Source organism: Cydia splendana, unplaced genomic scaffold (genome assembly GCF_910591565.1).
Source record: "Cydia splendana unplaced genomic scaffold, ilCydSple1.2 scaffold_70_ctg1, whole genome shotgun sequence".
NCBI classification, from domain to species: Eukaryota; Metazoa; Arthropoda; class Insecta; order Lepidoptera; family Tortricidae; genus Cydia; species Cydia splendana.
In genome coordinates, this window is record NW_026946900.1 from 2,215 (window position 1) to 23,084 (window position 20,870).

Genomic DNA, 20,870 nt, shown 5'->3' on the forward strand with positions numbered 1-20,870 from the left:
CTTCAGTAATGCCATCAACATGGAATTTGGTGTCGATAAATGTGCGGTTATACATGTACAGCGGGTTTCATTCAACAAATTTACAACTCTCTGAGGCAATGTCTTTCAGATCTATCTCTGAATCAGAAACCTAATACCTTGGTATGTCACAGTCGTTGGGTATTGAGGATGAAGGTATTAGACGGTCGGTGAAGGAGCGCGTTTTCAGTCGGCTCACAAAAGTCCTAAACAGTCTTTTGTCAGGAGGCAACAAAGTGCGCGCCTTCAACGCCTGGGTAATGCCCCTACTCACATATTCCTTTGGCATACTAAGGTGGACTCAGACCGAGCTGGACGCCCTGGATCGGAGGGTCCGATCACTGCTCACCACACATCGCATGCTACACCCACGCTCGTCAGTTATGAGAATGTACATCCCACGGAAGTGTGGAGGCCGAGGCTTCCTAAATGCCGAGGATCTCCACAACCGCGAAGTGTACAATCTCAGGAATTATTTCCTTAACAACGAGTATGGGATGCATCGTGATGTGGTGGCAGTAGACAGGAACCTAACGCCGCTCTCCTTGGCAAACGAGAACTGGCGCAAACCTGTGGTACTAAGTACTGCGGATCGCAAGGCGGCATGGGAGAGTAAGGTGCTACACGGGCGGTTCTACAAGGCCCTCACGGGACCCGACGTGGACCTGCTCGCGTCAGTGAACTGGTTACGATTCGGGGACCTCTTCGGAGAAACCGAGGGTTTTGCCTGTGCAATTGCCGACGAAGTGATGATGACGAACAGCTATCGGAAATATATCCTGAAGGACGGTACGGTCGACATTTGTCGCCGTCCCGGAGAGTCACTCAGGCATATCATTTCCGGTTGCTCTCATCTTGCTAACGGCGAGTACTTGCACAGACATAATCTCGTAGCCAGGATTATTCACCAGCAACTTGCTCTTCTATATGGCCTTGTGGACCGCGAAGTGCCGTACTACAAGTACTTACCTGCGCCTGTTCTCGAGAATGGTCGTGCCATTACGTATTGGGATCGATCTATCATCACTGACAGGACTATTGTAGCTAATAAGCCTGACATCGTGATAATAGATCGATCGCAACGTCGGGCCGTGCTCGTTGACATCACCATCCCCCATGATGAGAATCTCGTGAAAGCCGAGAAGGACAAGTCCAGTAAGTACCTAGACTTGGCTCACGAGATAACAGCCATGTGGGATGTTGACTCGACGATAATTATCCCGATAGTCGTTTCAGTGAATGGTCTAATAGCGAAGAGTCTCGACCAACACCTTGAGAGACTCTCGCTAGGTGGTTGGATCAAGGGTCAGATGCAGAAGGCGGTGATCTTGGACACGGCGCGGATAGTCCGCCGGTTCCTCTCTCTGCGGCCCTGACCACCGGTAGCTTGGGCCCTGCCCCGCTGCTGGTGGCACCCTAGGTAAGGTTTTTTATAATGTGTTTATATGTATTTTTTATTGTTTTGTAAGTGTTTTTATATTTTACTTTTATATTCATGTTATAAAAACCCTAGCCTAAGAAGGATGATGAATATAGAGAATAATAATAATGAATATTATAGGACATTCTTACACATATTGACTAAATCCCACAGTAAGCTCAAGAAGGCTTGTGTTGTGGGTACTCAGACAGCGATATATATAATACATAAATACTTAAATACATAGAAAACAACCATGACTCAGGAACAAATATCTGTGTCATCACACAAATAAATGTCCTTACTGGGATTTAAGTATAGTTGCGCTCTTCTAGCGCCCAAAATTAGGTAGCGAGTTAGACAAGGATAGCATACTGTAAGAAACACAAAAACACTTGGTATAAAATTTGTTGGTAAGGACCATTCATTCGGGAGCGACCGCCTAGTCCGAACTAAGTCTTGAGTTTTAAGAAATTGTTTTGTTAAATAAATTGTATGTTAGGTCTCTTTTAATTATTTAATCTTATATTTTTAAAGTCTTTATTTGATAATTAACTAGCAATTACCTCCAATCATCAGTTTGTTTTATGGTGGTAGTCATGTTTAACAAGGAACCTGGAAAACTGTCAATCTTCCGGAGTTTGATTAGGTCTGGCCAAATGTATAAACATTATAATAATTGTATTGCTATATTCAAATAGCGTATTTAATGCTGATTATAACGATATGTGATTTAATATATTTAAACCTAGAAACATAGAAAAGCTTAAATCAGCGATTTTGTAAAATTCTCTTAATCTGCGCTGACCACCCATCGGGGCCCCGCCACGTGACTGCTTTTTAGGGTTCCGTACCTCAAAAGGAAAAAACGGAACCCTTATAGGATCACTCGTGCGTCTGTCTGTCTGTCTGTCTGTCTGTCTGTCTGTCCGTCTGTCACAGCCGATTTTCTCCGGAACTACTGGACCAATCAAGTTGAAATTTGGTACACATATGTAAGAGATATCCTGGCAACACTGGCCGGGACCAAACATCAAAATTAGCTTTGCGTATTTAAATAAGTAATATAATTATTATAATGGAATAATTAACAAGTTATGGTGATAAATAGAACCTTCACATTGCAATTAAAGTGCTGTATTGTTATCTAAAGTGTTACATTAACATAAGAAGAAATATATTGACGACAAAAAACAAGGAAACTGTCAACGATGTAACGTTCCAGATTTAAAAATTACACCGTATTTGCCTGTATTTCACCGAAGATTTTTACAGATGAGTATTGTTTTCATAATTTATAAGCCTAGTCTTTAGTTTATTTGTCCAGGAATTTTAATTGTCATTACTTCCTTTTGCTACCTTTATACGTTTTGAGGAGAACTTTGTTTAAAACATAACAGGATTTTAACCTATTTAAATATCTTAATTCATTTTCAATCACCTCAAGAACAATAAAATCATACCCTGCGGTAAGCAGTTAACTTACAAAACAGTGAATTATAAAGTTTATTTTATAAAATCTAAGAAGCTTAACACTTATAAATCAAGTCAGTGTATTCATGTTAACATTTTTTAAATCACTTTATTCTGTTAGAAGCATTGAAATTCATTCATCTTTTTTGCTCAGATCTCATACACTATGAATATGTTTACAGCACAAACTACTAAGATGACTACACGCAGGGATGTCCTGTATTAAAGGTCATCTGCTTCCAGAAATATATACAGCCTTTGATTTGTAAATCAATGTATTCTGCTTTTCCAATTAATTAAACTTATATTATTTTAACAAAGAACCAGCCGTTACACCTCGATCATCTTGCCTCTCTAGAATACCCGCCTGTTATATTTTTATTAAAAATCAATTCTTACCCACATTTTATTTGTTTTATTTTTAAAGATCGCCAGTGTTGCTAACAGACGGCCATTCTGTTGTAGGAATGTCCCCATTCCGGTTAATGCTCGGCCATTCTACACAAGGCGTATGGCCTCATACAATTATTTTATATCTCTTAACAATCAAGAATTTATTTACAATAAACACATTAACAAAACTAGTATTCCAAAATGTAACTTTAATCTTATACAATACATCATTAATAAGCATATAAAAAACTAAAATGAAATAAAACTTTCTATGGCAATGTATCACTTTGATATAACATAACGTTCATTATGCAAGCAATTATTTCAGAAATTGCATTCATCATCGTCGATTTAATCACACAATTCTTCAGCGTAGACGTCGCTTCTTTGCAAGTGTGCACGTCAACGTCGACGAGATCACGCACTCCTTCTTATGTGTTCACGTCACCGTAGATGAGATCACACACTCCTTATGTGCACACGTCACCGTAGACGAGATCACACACTCCTTCTTATGTGTACACGTCACCGTAGACGAGATCACACACTCCTTATCTCATGTGTATCCGTCACCGTAGACAAGATCACACATAACTTCTTTGTTTTTAATGTGTATCCGTCACCGTAGACAAGATTACACATACCTTCTTTTTTTTTTATGTGTGTCCGTCACCGTAGACAAGATCACACATACCTTCTTTGTTTTTAATGTGTATCCGTCACCGTAGACAAGATTACACATACCTTCTTTTTTTTTTATGTGTGTCTGTCACCGTAGACAAGATCACACATACCTTCTTTTTTTTTTTGATGTGTATCCGTCACCGTAGACAAGATCACACATTCCTTCTTACTCACGTCACCGTAGACGAGATCACACATTCCGTCTTATGTGTACACGTCGCCGTAGACGTGAGGACACACTCCAAACACTGTAAATAAACTCATGTCAGTTACAACTGGTAATACAATTAGTAGCAGACTACTAACAATTTCTTTTTCGTCACTTCTCCACTCAAAAGTAAATAATTATTTCATACCGAACAATAAAATGAGGATAAGGTTATGATTCCACATTTAGCGTCAAACTTCTACTTTAATTTGCCTCACTAAACCTTTTTCATTTTCATTTTTAAATGTTGCGGCATTGAAACAACTAGCATTTACTGCATAACAATTACAATTTATAGAATACCATAAAAACTCAGTCCCATTACTGTGTTTTTCCTCACAAGCTTGATAATAATTTACTTCAATTTTTAACACTCAAATAGAGAAATATTGTTGTTTATGGTGATCGGAATATAGACACTCTAAAAGATAATTCATCTACAAAGGAGCTATCAAGACAAATATAATGAGAAGTATTAACATGGCAATGCACATAAAAGCACCAACTAGGATTTATGTATTAATGTGTGCGTAATGCTAACTGACACCCACCAACTTGAATTATCAGTTTATGACCTGTCACCTTAAACATTAATGAAATCAAGACTGGTACGAACTGGATTGAACTGAAAAGGATTTATTGTTGATTTAACATTCGAAAGTTTCATGATAGTATAAAGGCTCTGAGGCTCTCTTCTTTTGTGAAGTTATTAGCTCGAACAACGCTCAGGAAGCGTTTAATTATCCTGTGTCTTATTCAGACTTTTTTCGATCTGTGTTTTCCCATCATTATCATCATCATCATCATCGACAAAAGGGAATTAAGAGGTTATCTGCCAAACAATAAACTCTTCAAAAATATGGTAAGATATTAAGAAAATGTATACACAAATCGCAACAAACTTGCAATAGCAAATATATATGTATCTTCTAATAATAATATATAAATGTAAAGCAACCTGGAATGTCATATACCCACGCAGGTACCAAATTTAGATCAGACAACAGATATAATTACTTTCAAAATGAATTATAAGATCTACCAATAATAATTAGTAAGATATAGGTAATGTACTATCCTACATTAATCATTTTATCGATTAAGTAATTTTAATAAGTTAACAACCAAACTAAATGTTGAGAATAGTCCATAATACGATGTTCTTAATGCCAACAGTAGTTGAGTAATAGTAAAACTTTTGGTATTGACGATATTTCAACCGAACTAGTGAAGTTAAGTAGGTTATTTTTAAGCAGACCTCTTGCTCATGTACATTTATCCTTCAGTCAAGGCTTTTCCCCAGAACAGCTTAAAGCTTCGTTTGACGATCTTAAAGTAACGATCCCAATAATTACAGATCGTAGTTTTACAGTGTAATTACAGCACAATAGTGATTGTCCCAATAATATCAAAATTAATAGAAAAAGCTTTTTATTAACAAAAGACAATAATAACTTCCTTACTAAACATGATATTTTACACCCTGACCAATTTGGGTTCCGTAAAGGACTAAATCCAGAATTGACTTGTTTTGAATGTGTCAAATTTGTGACTCAAAACTTTAATAAGTCACCGATTATGGAAATTTTCCTCGACATGACAAAAGTATTTGACTTAATTGATCATGCCGAGCATCTCAATAAATTATATGCTAATGAAATTTAGAGGCCAGGCAAATGATTGACTTAAATCTTACTTAGCCAACAGAATGCAGTGTACGCAAATCAGTAAATTTTTTAAAACTAACAACCAAATTAATTACTGATCACCTCTTTGTAACGATAGTTTCTAAAGTAGGTGCTACACTTATTTATTACTTAAGGGGGGAAGGGGATCTTTTTTCATTAATGATATTCAGATGGCGATACAACTATAATTTCAGTTAGTGGTCAAGATCAAAATATGTATAAAACAGATATTTATAATGCCTTATCTGATACTAAATATTGGATAGGAAATTAGTAAGCTTCTTATTAAGCTCAGAAAACACAATTTATGCAATTCACTCATATGGAACAATACCTCGACAACTCAACATTCATATAAATGACTATGCATTTCATAAAACAGGTAACATAAATTAAGTTATTTGGTTTAAATTTCGATTCATTTTTAAATTGGAAGGACCATTAACCACTCTGTCATAATGTTCAAGACTTGACCATTTCGTCTTGGCCTGCAAAAATTACGACTATCTGTTTCCTACGAAGCAGTCCTTATGGCTTATCACGGCTACGTCTCATCATACTTTAGCAAATGCTCCTATGGGGATCAGTTGTAAACCACTATTTAAATATTACTGTAAATCTGGCTTGTATGTATGTATATACTCAAAATCTGTAATTTTCAAAAATCATATCCAAAATATTTCCAAGACCTTATGATATGTGCTCCGTCAACCCAAGAGCACAATATCTTACACCATCCACGCTGTATGATAGACATGCAGAAAAAATGCTTATATAAAGATATACAATAACTATACCTGTTCACATAATCACTTGGGGCCATAAGTTTAACAAACTTCTATTTGACTGGCTTCTAGATCACTGCTTTTATAATACTCGTAACATTACCTACTGATTATGTTGCTCATAAGGAGCGAAACAATTTTTTTTTTTTACTATTGGTAGGTACTCGCTGTGTGATAACTAAATGTTACTTTGTTTTAATTACTGTTGTCTATGATATACCTTGGTGGTATAGTTATTAAGTATACCTATTCTTTAATGTTCATTTATGTTTGCCATTTTGGCTCATGTACCTCGTAGTTTTATAAATGTAACTATGTTAATTTCTTATTAACGGTGTACTGCATGCTGCTTATAAACAGCTGAAGAAGGTGAAACGATTACACACTTAACCCAAGACACTTATTGTACCCTTTTTCTGCTAATAAATCATTTCTATTTGTACTCTCTTTTACTACTACGTTCGAACGTCTCATTTAACCTGTCAGCGTCATCTCGATAGTATGATGGGAAGATCATGAGTATTTTATTTTCCATTTTTGTATTATCGTTCGTAAGGCTACCCTGTGACAGCTTGAAGCGAAATCCAATGGAGAAATAAAAAGAAACATTATAATGCTCATCAGCGTCATCAGCAGACTTATGATATCGGAACCAATCATACCGTCAATAACTAGATACATACATGTACCATTAACAAAACTTTACAGGACCTGATACTGGACCATACTGGGCATATCTATCCAAAAAAATAACAGTCTTCTAATTGTGGTCCACCGCATGTAATTTCCGAAAATCAAATTACATTCGTGAAGTTCGGTTTTAAGTACTTATGGTGCTATCATTCGTTCAAAATTGAGTAAAGCTATGCATTTTTATTCAGTATTTACGTCCTAATTTACATGGCGCTATAGGTTCAGCTTGTAAGTTAGTCTCTAATAACATATAAGGTGTACTAAGGTACTGGACTGGACAGCGCTCGTCCGCGACTACGTGACCCACAACCGCGACTAACAACTTTTCTATTCAACTGCAAGTGACACAAAGGAGCCAAGCAACGATTGCAATACAAGGAGCTACAAAAGACTTTTTATCGCCCGCTCAGAAGCCAAAGTGCAAATTGCAGCCGCCTACAACTCACATAGAGCCACAACACCAGCTGCCCAACACGCATTATACGAGTAGCAGCAAAAACAGCTACTGTAAGTTAAATCTATAGCTGAACCTCTTAACCAGTTTTATGTCACCTCAGCCTGGCTAAGCTAAGACTATGCAACTATTTTACAGCCATTCTATGTCTAAAGGTTATAAAGTAGGTGCTGAGTGTCGCCTAATTGTCTGCTGGGTTTGTATTTACACATTTGATCCTCAAAACAAACCTGATCGACTGATACATTAATTAAAAATTGTCATCCCCATTACTAAATTATTCATTGAAATATCAGCTTTATTGTGCAGACAAACGATGCAAGTTGTAATGACCTTACTGTATAAGATGTAACGTTAGTCTACCATACATTTCTATATTGATCAAGCTCACCGATCGCTGCATCACGGAAAACCCAAATAATGCTGATCCTCATTCACGTGTAATGGCCGTATATCACATGGGGTCAATTAACATTGGACCGGGCGTGAAGGCGAAAACAAGCGTTTCGTAAATTGCTAATATCTTGTAGTCTGCACTTTATATTTAGTGGGTAGTTTTCTTTTTAGCTTACTCGTAAATAATCTTACTAAAATCACTAAATGATATAAACAATCTATAATAGTCTATATACCTATCTTATAACTTAGTCGTGTTTGTTATATTACAACACATAACTCGAGAACAGCTGACCCATTTTCATGGTTTTACTGTTTGATTTGTCTCCATCGGAATATCAGATAAACTATTTAAACAGTTAGAAATATTAGAACAAATTAAATTATTTTCCTGAAAATATTTTAATTTGTTTTTATGTAGGCCTTGGTAACTTTCTCAATATATGACATTTATTTCAGTTAATACCTATTAAAATAGACGTAAACAAAATTATAAAAGTAATTCATTGCCATAAAATTGCTCCTAGGTTAGTCCGACACGAAATTGTAGAAAATGATTGAGGGCGCCACTGCGCTTTAACAGACAACACATGATGCAACACGGGTCCATCCATCTCCTTTTGCCGCATAAGTTCGTCCTTCTTGTTGTTTGACGTTGACATATATAACTTTACATCGTAACTCAAACATGTACAATAGATAAATTTGATCATAAAATCACGTATTTCATTAATAATTGTACATCATCTCTGCCTGATTTATCAATATAAAATTATTTATTAAGAAATACTTTTCCAAAAACATCTTGAATTCAGATCACAATACATCAACATGCAATTTCGGGCCAATCGCCTTTAAAACATGTTTAATGTTATCTTCCGAGTTTAATTACATTTTGTTTTATTGAATTTGATGCTTACTATTTCTTTTCTTCATTTAATTAACTAAGTTGACACAGAAATATTTTAAAATAAAAATAATTATTTACATTGTTAGTCGGTGCGAAGTTTGCCGGGTCAGCTATAAAAGCCGAAACTAAGTTCACCTGAAAGGTAGCACGAACAGTCGAACACGACATTCACTGACAACGACATACGAAGTCGCCGGGTCAGCTAGTTAAATCATATTGTGGTACTTTATGGCTGATAAAAGAAACACTTACCCATAACACCATCATCATTATAAAATGAATACTTACTTTTAATAAAATCAGGATAGGCAAGGGGGAACCTTAAATGATTTTATAATAACATAATTATGTACCTACCTACACCTATTGCGTAATGTACCAGTTATCTGTTTAAGTGAAGAAATCCCAAATCATTTGAGACCATTTTACAGAGGTATTTACTGGATAAGAGTTACCGTTCACTGCAAGAGTTTGTTTTTTGATGATCCTCCCGGAATAAACAGTACTTGAAACTGCATAATTATTAACTCTTTTTTTTTTATACATAGTTTATTAAAATGTCTGTACAGTGTAGTTTATAAGGTTAATACTTAATACTTATGTATAATTATGTAAAAGATAAATTGCTGTGCCCTTACAGGGTACTTAAGTCATATAACTATTGGCAATAAAAATGTTTGAAGTTGAAGTTAATCGCTTATCAAAAACGTCAATTCGTAAAATAGGTAACAAATATTAATCAGAAAAACCTTTATTCCTTTATTTTTGTAATCTCAATACTTGTACCCTGTACAATGATTGTATATATTTTTTTTTATAATTTACTGGCACTACTTACATATGCCACTAATATTGTATTACTGTATAGTTATTTTACACTACTCCAATATTATTTAATACAAGTGATATTCCAAATTGTAGGCGTGTAGTTGTTAAAATTTGTATGTAATCAAAATTAACACATACCTGAGGTTCTCTAAACGTTCTTACCACTTCGGATATATTAAAGGTCATCTGCTTCCAGAAATATATACAGCCTTTGATTTGTAAATCAATGTATTCTGCTTTTCAAATTAATTAAACTTATATTATTTTAACAAAGAACCAGCCGTTACACCTCGATCATCTTGCCTCTCTAGAATACCCGCCTGTTATATTTTTATTAAAAATCAATTCTTACCCACATTTTATTTGTTTTATTTTTAAAGATCGCCAGTGTTGCTAACACCTGGTTGCTAAAATGCAGCAATTACAGAAAGAATTGAAAACAGCCGATGAATTGAACAAAAGACTCCTTCAAGAACAGGAAGAGAGTGCAGAGCAATTTGAGCAAGTTATTAGAACAAACACAACCCTCAAGGCTCAGCTCGCTAACCAGGACGTTGAGTTCGAAGACATGCAGGGTCAGCGGGATGAACTTCAAACTGCCGTTGATCAGTTCAAGAATTGTCAGGAGATACATGAGCAGGCATTACAACGCATCCAGGACTTAGAACAGCAGCTGGAGGAGTCAGAATCAAAACATAGTTGCAAGTATTGTTCCGGCCACTCCGGACAGCCAGATAATAATTTAAGTATTTTTGCTGAAATTAATGATTTTGATGTAGATTTAGTTGATGATAGCATAGGGTTCTCCCCAATGGTGGAAACAGTAGATTTAAAAAGTTCTGTGCACATTGAAGGCAGTAGTGATATTAAAGTCGCACTGAAAGGATCCAAAAAAATTAAAAAATATTTAAAACTTAGTAGATTCATAAAGAAATCGAAACTTTTGCTAAAACGGCATAATTCAATATTCAAAACAATACAATCCAAATGTAACAGTGTCGCCTTAAGCGATGAACTTCTAAACTGCCAATACCAACTAGACCAGGCAGTAGAAGAATTGAATAATCGCTACGATGAATTACAAAAATTAGAATTAAAGTTGAAAAACTTAAACAATAGAGACGAACTGTCAAGTAAAGCGTTACAGGAATACATAGCCTTTATGAATAATGTTCTAGAACCGGGGAGCGGCTACACTCTGCGTATGGACTCGCCGCGGCCACCGACCCGCCCCGCCGCGCCGGCGCCGGACTCGCCCGCGCTGCGCGCGCTGTTCGCGTCGCGCGCCGCCCGCGCGCCCGCCGCCAGCCTCGGGGACCCGGCGCCCCTGCCGCCATCGTCACCGCCGAGCCTCGTCGAGCAGGTTGCATCGGGGCCGCGCCTCGCTGAGCCGACTCCATCGCTGCCGTGCCGCGTCGAGCCGGCTCCTTCACCGCCGAGCCTAGTCAAGCTGGCTCTATCGCTGCTGACCTATGTCGAGCCTGCGCCGTCCCCGCCTCGCCCTGTCTCGCCAGCGCCATCATCGCCTCGCCTCCCCTCGCCGCCGCGCCGCCCGCGCGCGCCCGGGCGCCGCACCGTGCTGTACTCGGACGAGGTGGGCGCCGGCCTCGGCGTGCTGCTGGCGCAGCGCTTGTCGCAGGGCGTCATCAACGACTGTCACCCGGGGGCCTCTGTCGATCGTCTGATCGAATGTATTTCTGCGGGCGAGTTTGACCGCGACTCGACGCTTATAGTTTTATTAGGGAATAGTGTAGACTGTACTAAGCGAGATATCTTAAAATTATCCGCTACGCTGTCGGCGATTGACCGGGGAGAGGTTGCTAAAATAATTATCTGTGCGCTCCCTTATAGAATGTCGAGCAAGGTCAATAAGAGGGTATTTCATTACAATTCTTTATTGTATAACCTTTCCTTGTACAGTAGTACGATTTCGTATTTTGATACGAATAAATTTATAGAAGATTTTGTTATGCCCCATAAAAGAACCTACCTACCGAGAAGATGTCTAGTAGAGTGTGCTAACCTGTTAGCATATAATATTGAAGACCCCGTCGTGGCTAGCACGGCGTCTAATAGCCTTAAGTCACGTAGTATTATACGCCTTGGTAGCGTAGGGTTTGAAATGGAGCCGCCTGGTGATTTGAATTTAAACTAACCGCTACGACAACGTGTGCACCAGCCGGCTCCGTTCCTATTGATCACTGTGATGCTAGTATGTTTGGTAAAACCAATTTATTGAACTTAGTTCATCAAAATATCCAAGGATTTACCTGTAAGGAACACGAAATTGATTTGTTTATACAGTACTCGAATATTGACATTCTCTGTATAACTGAGCACTGGCTTAAAGGTCATGAATTTATGTTTAATTTCAATAATCATAGTATAGTAAGTTCATTTTTTAGGAGATCTTGCAATCGCGGCGGGTCATTGATAATGGTAAAACATAATTTAAAAAGTAAGGAGCGTAAAGACATTGTTGACATGTCTGTGGAACGCCTTATAGAACTTTCTTGTGTTGAATTGGAACAATTTATAATTATATGCGTGTACAGGCCCCCATCGGCAGACTATAACTTATTCGAATCAGTCATAGATGAAGTACTTAGTAGTGTTTTTGGAAGTCATAAAAATATAATTGTATGTGGTGATTTCAATATTAATTTGCTAGAAAATTCGTCATTATGTGGAAGGTTACTAAATACTTTCAAATCCTTCAATTTAGTCAATTTATTTTGTGAGCCCACTCGAGTCACAGCAACCAGTGCTACATGTATAGATAACATCTTTAGTAATAATGACGCGATTAGTAAATCTGTTATTAATAACCTAAGTTCTGACCACTGTGGACTAAAAGCTTCTTTCAGTGGGAAAACTGAAGAAATTCCTCAAGACACTTTGTGCAGGCCGATTTCCGAAAGTCGCCTAGGTTTATTCAATCGTAATATTACTAAACAATTATGTTGTCTTTCATGTACCCAGGAAAACCCTGACTGTTTGAGTTCCGAGTTGTTTAATTGTATTAAAAAGGAATTTGATGCCTGTTTCATTCAGAAAAAGGTGCAAGGCAAGGCCAAGACTAAATTTAGCGACTGGGCTACACCGGATATTCACGAGAAAAGACGCCGGCTCTACGACTTATATGATTTAAAGGCAACTGATAAAAGACCGGAATTTCTGGAGTACGTCAAGAATTATTCTAAATCTTTTAAGATGTTGTGTGTCGCCGCTAAAGTCGATTATTTGTCGAAAAAGATCCTAAATTCCAGCGATAAAGTCAAAACTGTATGGCAAGTTATCAGCAATGAAACTGGGAAACGTAAACTGAAGGATCCGCACTACAACCTACGAATTGCTGACACTTTAGTAAGTTCCGACCGTGAAGTGGCAGATCATTTTGAGCGGTTTTTCTCGAATATCCCGGTAGAAACAACAAGATCCCTTAATTCATCGCCAGACGTCGCTGAAGAAATTTTGAAGACAAATGTGGCAGAATGTACAGAAATCTTCAAATTTTCGTATGTCTCTCCGAATATAGTTCTTAAGACTTTTAGGTCTTTAAATTTAAAGAAAACAGAAGATCTTTGGGGCCTGTCTGTCAAAGTATTAGATTCCATTATTGAGTCAATTACACCATACTTAGCTGAGATTTTCAACAGATGCATTGATGCTGGAATTTTTCCAGATATTATGAAACATAGCAAAATTATCCCTCTGTTTAAATCAGGAACAAGAACAGATCCCACGAACTTTAGACCGATTTCAATACTACCGGCATTAAGCAAAGTGTTCGAGAAACTTATTCTGAATCAACTATTGTCACATTTCAACAGAAACAAACTGCTTGATAGCAATCAATTTGGTTTCACCAAAGGTCGATCAACTACTGACGCCGGTGCGGTACTTCTAAAACACATCTTTGATGCCTGGGAAAAAGCTCAAGATGCTGTTGGAATTTTCTGTGATCTGTCAAAGGCATTTGATTGCGTTGATCACGAAAATTTAAAGAGAAAATTAAGCCGCTATGGGATAAAAGCTAGTGCCCTTGACCTGGTCTCATCGTACCTTTCGGATAGAACTCAGCGAGTAGTTATTAATGGAACTCAATCGGCGGGGTCCCCGGTAGCCCTCGGAGTGCCTCAAGGTTCAATTCTTGGTCCCTTCCTGTTTTTGGTATACATTAATGACTTACCAAAAGTTGTGCAAGATAGACATGATATAGTGTTATTTGCAGATGACACTTCCCTTATATTTAAAGTGGACAGAAAGGAAAATAGCTTCGAGAGCATTAATGACGCGCTATCTACCATAGTAAACTGGTTTACGGCAAACAATTTGCTTTTGAACGCCAAGAAAACCAAATGCATCAAGTTTACGCTACCTAACGTCAAGCAGGTAAATAACAGCAAGATTAAAATAACAGGTGATACGCTGGAATTTGAGGATCGAACTGTTTTCCTGGGAGTCACTCTAGACTCCAAACTGCAATGGCATGCACATATAGGCACTCTAGCCGGAAAACTTAGTTCAGCAGCCTATGCAGTGAGGAGAATCAAACAGCTAACAAACGTAGAGACGGCCAGGCTGGTATACTTTAGTTACTTCCATAGTGTTATGTCTTATGGAATTCTGTTGTGGGGAAAAGCGGCAGATATTCAGACAATATTTGTGCTGCAAAAACGAGCTGTACGTTCCATCTATGGACTGGGCGCTCGAGTATCCCTAAGAGAGAAATTCAAAGAAGTTAACATTCTTACCGTTGCATCTCAATACATACTAGAGAATATTATGTATGTTCGGAAAAACATCCACGAATTCAAGGTTAACAGTGATATCCATAACTATAACACTAGAAACAAACATAAGCTTGCTGTGCCCGCCCACCGCCTCCGTAAGGTTAGTACGTCTTTCGTCGGGAACTGTACACGTTTTTATAACAAAGTCCCCACTGATGTAGTGAATTTACCACTTCACAAATTTAAGTCGCACATTAAGCGCTCCTTGTTAAGTAAGGCGTACTACACTGTAAATAATTTTATAAACGATAGAGATGCCTTTAAGCAGGTAGCTTGATTTCATTAGTATAATAAGAGCTAAATAAATATTGTTTTTTTTTTTACATTGTGAATTAAATATGCTAGTGTCCAGTAGAATTGACACATGAGACAATGATGTTCTCGCTTGATTAAATTGTTTAATTTAATTTTAGTTTTGGACACTTGGAGACCTTATACATCTCTAAGTATTTATTTATTTATATATTTTATTTTTATTTTTGATTGTACATACCTATATTTTTAATGTTTCTGACACTTAGAGACCTTTACATCTCTAAGTCAACTTAGGCTAGTAATTATGTGAAGCTATACTGTCTTTTTATGTAACATACGAGCACAAAATGCCGTGTCTTACAGCTACATGTTATTACTATTTTAATATTATTATAGGCCGGTAGCTTGAACATGTCATGCTCGCTTAAAAGTCTTTGCTTACGGTGGCGTCGTTGATCGGGTCGCCACTTTCCCGAATGAAGGTTGAGGGAGGCGATGGCTGAGATACGCGTCATACTCGTGAACGGGTGCTGTTTGTGGAGACTGGTCTGTTTAAGCTAACACAAGCTATTATACTTAGTAACTTTATTTTTATTAATTAATTACAGTGAGACGCCTCATTCTGCTCTCGTATGTTTATTTTCTCTTAATGAATGTATTAATTATACAGGATATTGACTCTTGGAGACCCTATACATCTCTAAGGATAACTTGATAAACTATATAATCTTATAGTTCTGACACCTAGAGACATTTACACCTCTAAATATTATAGATTTTTTTTTTTGTGTTTTGTATCTGTATTTTTTATGTAATTCGACATTAAGAGACCATATACATCTCTTAGTAATTGTAATACGTTAGATTGAATTGTTAGTTTTATTTTATAAAATTGTTGATGTTATTATTTTTCCTTGTACTTATGTAAATTCAATGATGACGTGTAAAAGTGCCCTTGTGGCCTATTTGCTGAATAAATGTTGATGTTTGATGTTTGATAAGTTTGTGACCCAAATACGGACATGTAACGTAAACAAATGAATTTTAAACATGGGGGCCACTTTTGGGGGGTAAATGAAAAAATGAAAAAAATTAATTTTTCAAACTATATCATGTTACATATCAAATGAAAGAGCTTATTGTAAGGATCTCAAATATATTTTTTTTATAATTTTCGAATAAACAGTTTAGAAGTTATTCAAGAAAATAGGCAAAAAATGACCATTCCCCACCCCTTATCTCCGAAACTACTAAGTCTTAAATTAAAAAAAAAATACATAAAATAGGTCTATACCTATAGATGACAGGAAAACCTATTAGAAATGTACAGTCAAGCGTGAGTCGGACTTAATTACAGTTTTTGATCCGACCCCTACGGATTTTTTAAAGAGATTTCACTCACGTTTCACATAAAAAATACATTGTTAACAGTGCCGGATTACTTAGAGTAGTAGTTTTCTTAGAGTAATTGGTGATAATTTTCTGATAAGATAATCATTTTAAATATTTAACGGTCTTACCTACTTACGAGTAATTGTAAGGTCAAATTAAAAATAATGTTTAAAAAAATATGTTAAATTGAGAGCTAGCTCAAAGTTTTTTGTACTCGTCGACTTTAATGGTTGAATTAATAAAGACTTTGTAACCAATAAGCAAAACAAGCACGTGCTTACGGCACCACGTTCAGGGGGGGGGCACCAAAATGCCAGGTTGAAAAAGGTGAAGAAATTTTAAAATTAGGGACAGACACATCGTTTTTACCACACGATTTTTTTAGCTGTCCAAAAGCTAATTTGCAAAAATAATGGCGCGTAATTCTTTGGGAAACAATCGGTAGCAGTAGAAGAGTCGTGATTACATGCATAGATTCGATTTCAACCCACTCTTTTGCGGTTCGGCGTTAGGTCTTATGCGAGGCCTTCTGCCTTACGGCAAAGTTGATCTTCTGCCTTAATTACACTTGGGCGTGGATCCAAATCCAAGCTTTCCTCTTTCGCACCTGGGCCTACTGCCTTTCTCATGCACACTTCGCCAATTCAATTCCAAGCTCACTGCTTTCTTGCATATTTTATGCATGAAAACAACCTCGCTGAGACCCTTAAATATCGAGCCCTATGCGAAGCTAGGCTGATAGAAAACTGTCGCATCCCTTCTCTGTATATGTGTGCGTGTGCGGATTATAAGATAGACGTGTTGTGTGTAGCTCTTGGTGATTTTTATTGGTTACACCTTTAAAATGGCCATACACGATATAAAAAACTTCATAATTAATGTGACAAGTAATTTGACTTCGCTCTCTGAGAAAATTGGAGAACAATCAGCGCTAATTAAGGCTCAAAATGAGAAAATTTTGGCGCAACAAAAACTCATAGAGGCTCAAAAGAAGGTACTTGAAGATTTCTTATCGAGTATCGATACACCAGATATCTCTTTGTGTGCGACAGTGCAACCGGTGGACAAGAATAGTAAAGAAACATCAGCCACCACCGCGAGAAGAAAGAGCACAACACCAACCGCTGCGAATATCACCGATCGCGGCCGACGAGCAGCTGAGCGTGCGAGCAAGACGACAGCTTCAACGAGTATAAACCAACCCCGACAAAAACCAAGTGCAGCAGTAAGTGCGAAAAAGATAACAACACCAGTCACTGCATCCACGCACAAACAGACTGCCCCTAAGCAATCGCCGCTGACGACGATGACGGCCGAACTAGCCGAAGTAGATGTTGGGCCACTAAACAAGCTTGAGCATACGGGTAGCGAGAGCAACAATGTACCGACTCCACAGATATCACAAGGCTCACAACCAAACGTAATAAATGAAGGGCCACTAAGCATACTCGAGTCAGCTGAGAGTGAAGATGACAATGCCGGCCAATGGCAACAACCCCGCCGTAAAAATAAAAAAATTAAATCTGCAGTAGTGATTGGAGTGGGCAACGAGGACAACAGCCTGCAATCTGCAGAACGCTTTAAGTATATACAGGCCTGGAATTTCCAACCCGACACCACCACTGACCAGATTAGAAACTTTTTAAATAAGATACAAACTACAAAAGACTATTCCGTGGAGAAAAGAATAATAAAAACCAACCGGCACGCGGCATTCGTAATTGGATTCCCGGAAAGTATTAGCGAGCGGTTAAAATCGCCAACTTCGTGGCCACAAGGAATACGCTTCACAGACTGGTTTCGCGTCAGACCCCGCGAGCAGCGGGGCCCCACCACCGACCGGCCCGCGGCACTCGCGGCAGCGACTCAGTAGATGCGCGGCAGCGCATGCGACGACTGCACACGCTCAAACTAACCACAACAGTGCTCCGATTATTGTATGCCACCAGAACGTGCAATCACTAAACAACAAGACAGATAAGTTGGAGGTGTTATTAAGAACAGATTTAAAATGCGATGTGTTAGCAATTACCGAGCACTGGCTCTCAGACGCAAATTTAAAATGTATTAGCATAGATAAATACCTTCTGGTGTCATCGTATAGCCGTAAAATATCAATTCATGGCGGGTCATGCCTATACGTTAAAGACAATATCAAAGCAGTGAACGTACCCGAACTGACTGATCTATCGAAAGAACTGGTTTGTGAAATATCGGCTATACATTTAATAGACTTTAATTTGTTCGTTATTTGTTTATACCGATCAAATTTAACTAGTGTTAAGGATTTCTTGACCCATCTTGAATGTGTGCTCGAAAAAGCTAACGAACTCAGTCAAAATTTCATCGTAGTAGGTGACATGAATATTAATTGCTTAGGTGAAAAAACATCGGACTTAAAAAATCTCGAGGATATTTTAATGTCCCATAGTTGTATAAATGAAGTTAATTTTCCGACCCGGGTCAGCACAAATACCTCCACGGGACTCGATCACGCGTATTGTAATGTAAATACGGGTTCGGTGACGGCTTCGCCCATGGTAACCAACCTCGGAGACCACCACGCTGTGCGCATTGAATTGGCGGGACAGCGCAGACCACCTTTCACTCAAACACGCGTAACCCGGGAATATTCTTGTATGAACCGGGCTAATTTTAAATTAATGATTGATAGCATAGATTGGATGAAATTTGTTTCAGACACAAGTGCGGCTCACATATTATCAACCAAGTTATGTAACATTCTATCAGAGAAGATTAATATATGTTTTCCATTAAAAAAGAAATCACGTGCAAAAAAAACTGATACCTGGGTTACTTATGACATTTTAAATATTAAATCTTTACTGTTTGACTGTATTCAATTAGAACGGAAGTTTCCATTAAATGAGGAACTAAAAAGTCGCATCAAAAGTTTAAATAATAAATACAACTATGCAATGCAACAATGTAAAAGGGACTTTTATGTAAAACAGATGACCAATGCGCAAAATACATGTAGGGCTATGTGGAATGTGGTTAACAAGGAAAGAGGGAAAACTTCCCAACCTCCCGTTGACTTCACAGAGGTAATTGAATACACGGATGGTGTAAAATATAGCTCAAAAAGGGACGCAGTCGATGCCATGAATGGAAGGTTTGTGGGTGCTGCGCTAGCGTGCGGGGCACCGCGCGCTGACCTTGACCTAGTGCGCGCCCAGCTGAGCGGGAACCGCGCGCCCGCAGACTGTTCTATGAGGCTCACCCCTTTCACTGCTAACGAAGTCCATACTATAATTTCAACCCGTATTCCACATAAAACCACCAAAGACGTTTACGGAGTTTCCATGGACTTACTAAACACGATAGGTTACACCATATCACCTGTGCTAGCTTACCTATTCAACACTTGCCTTAGGGACAAATCGTATCCTGCGCCATTGAAAGTAAGTAAGATTTCGCCCTTATACAAAGGCAAAGGAAAGAGGGAAAATATCGACAATTACAGGCCCGTGTCTATAATACCCTGTATCGCTAAGGTGTTGGAGAACGGGCTTTGTCAACGACTAACGACGTTCCTAACCTCGACTTGTGCATTGTCTGAACGACAGTATGCGTACAGAGCCGGGCGCTGCACTGCGGATCTAGTGCGTGAGGTCGTGCGCAGAATTACAGACGCGCTGGAGAGGAAGCAACAGGTTGCAATGATTTGCTGTGACCTCTCCAAAGCCTTCGACGTCGCTGACCACAACGTAATAGCCACCAAACTTCTACATTACGGTATACGTGGCTCTGCGCACGGCCTCCTTACAGACTTATTGCATGGCAGATCCCAAATCGTGGTGGGAGACGGGGGGCAAGCCAAATCGGACCCGCTAACAACATCAATGGGCGTAGCACAGGGATCGTCAGTGTCTAACATTCTGTTCTCCTTGCTGTTAAACGATCTACCCGAAGCGATATCGGCTGCTGACATATTAATGTATGCAGATGATGTCGCTGGCATTATATCCGCCCCAAGTGTTGACAGCCTGGAGATCGGGTTGAACGATGCTGCAAATCAGTTGTCCCGGTGGTTCTGCCTTAATGGTTTAGCACTAAATCTAACCAAAACACACTTTCTCCATTTCCACCTCGGTGGCCGCGAACCCAGACCGCTGACAATTAAGGCCGACGAAGTTAGCTTGGAACAAGTGGAGGCCACTACCTTTTTAGGTTTCAAAATAGACCAGAAACTGACTTGGGCAACCCATATTGACCAGCTGTGTGGTAAGCTAGGTGGCGCCTGCTTCGCTCTGCGCCGCCTGGCCCGTGTCGTGCCGAAGCATACCGTGCGGACAAGCTACTACGCGACCGTCCACTCCCTGTTGCAATATGGTGCTGAAATGTGGGGACGCGCCGCAGAATGGGAGCGCGCGTTCCGATTACAAAAAAGAGCCGTAAGATCTGTGGTCCAGGTAGCACAGGAAACCTCAGTAAGACCATATTTCAAAGAGCT

The 20,870-nt window shown here is 38.6% G+C and overlaps 1 protein-coding gene and 2 long non-coding RNA genes across 3 annotated transcripts in view; 1 reads left to right on the forward strand and 2 right to left on the reverse strand.

The window, feature by feature from the left end:
* Positions 1-2,788: 2,788 nt before the first annotated feature.
* LOC134805858 (uncharacterized) lies at positions 2,789-10,862 on the reverse strand. Its single transcript, XR_010146409.1, has 2 exons — positions 10,351-10,862; positions 2,789-3,128 (listed from the first exon to the last, which is right to left on the reverse strand). It is a non-coding gene; the product is annotated as an uncharacterized LOC134805858 (long non-coding RNA).
* Positions 10,863-11,112: 250 nt separating this feature from the next.
* LOC134805854 (uncharacterized) lies at positions 11,113-11,756 on the forward strand. Its single transcript, XM_063779058.1, has 2 exons — positions 11,113-11,641; positions 11,716-11,756. The coding sequence occupies exons 1-2, from the start codon at positions 11,113-11,115 to the stop codon at positions 11,754-11,756; spliced, it is 570 nt and encodes a 189-aa protein (XP_063635128.1).
* Positions 11,757-11,805: 49 nt separating this feature from the next.
* Positions 11,806-20,870, reverse strand: part of LOC134805861 (uncharacterized) — a 303,036-nt gene continuing 293,971 nt past the window's right edge. Inside the window, exon 2 of the long non-coding RNA XR_010146411.1 lies at positions 11,806-14,816. This is a non-coding gene — a long non-coding RNA (uncharacterized LOC134805861). The remainder of the gene's footprint in view (positions 14,817-20,870) is intronic.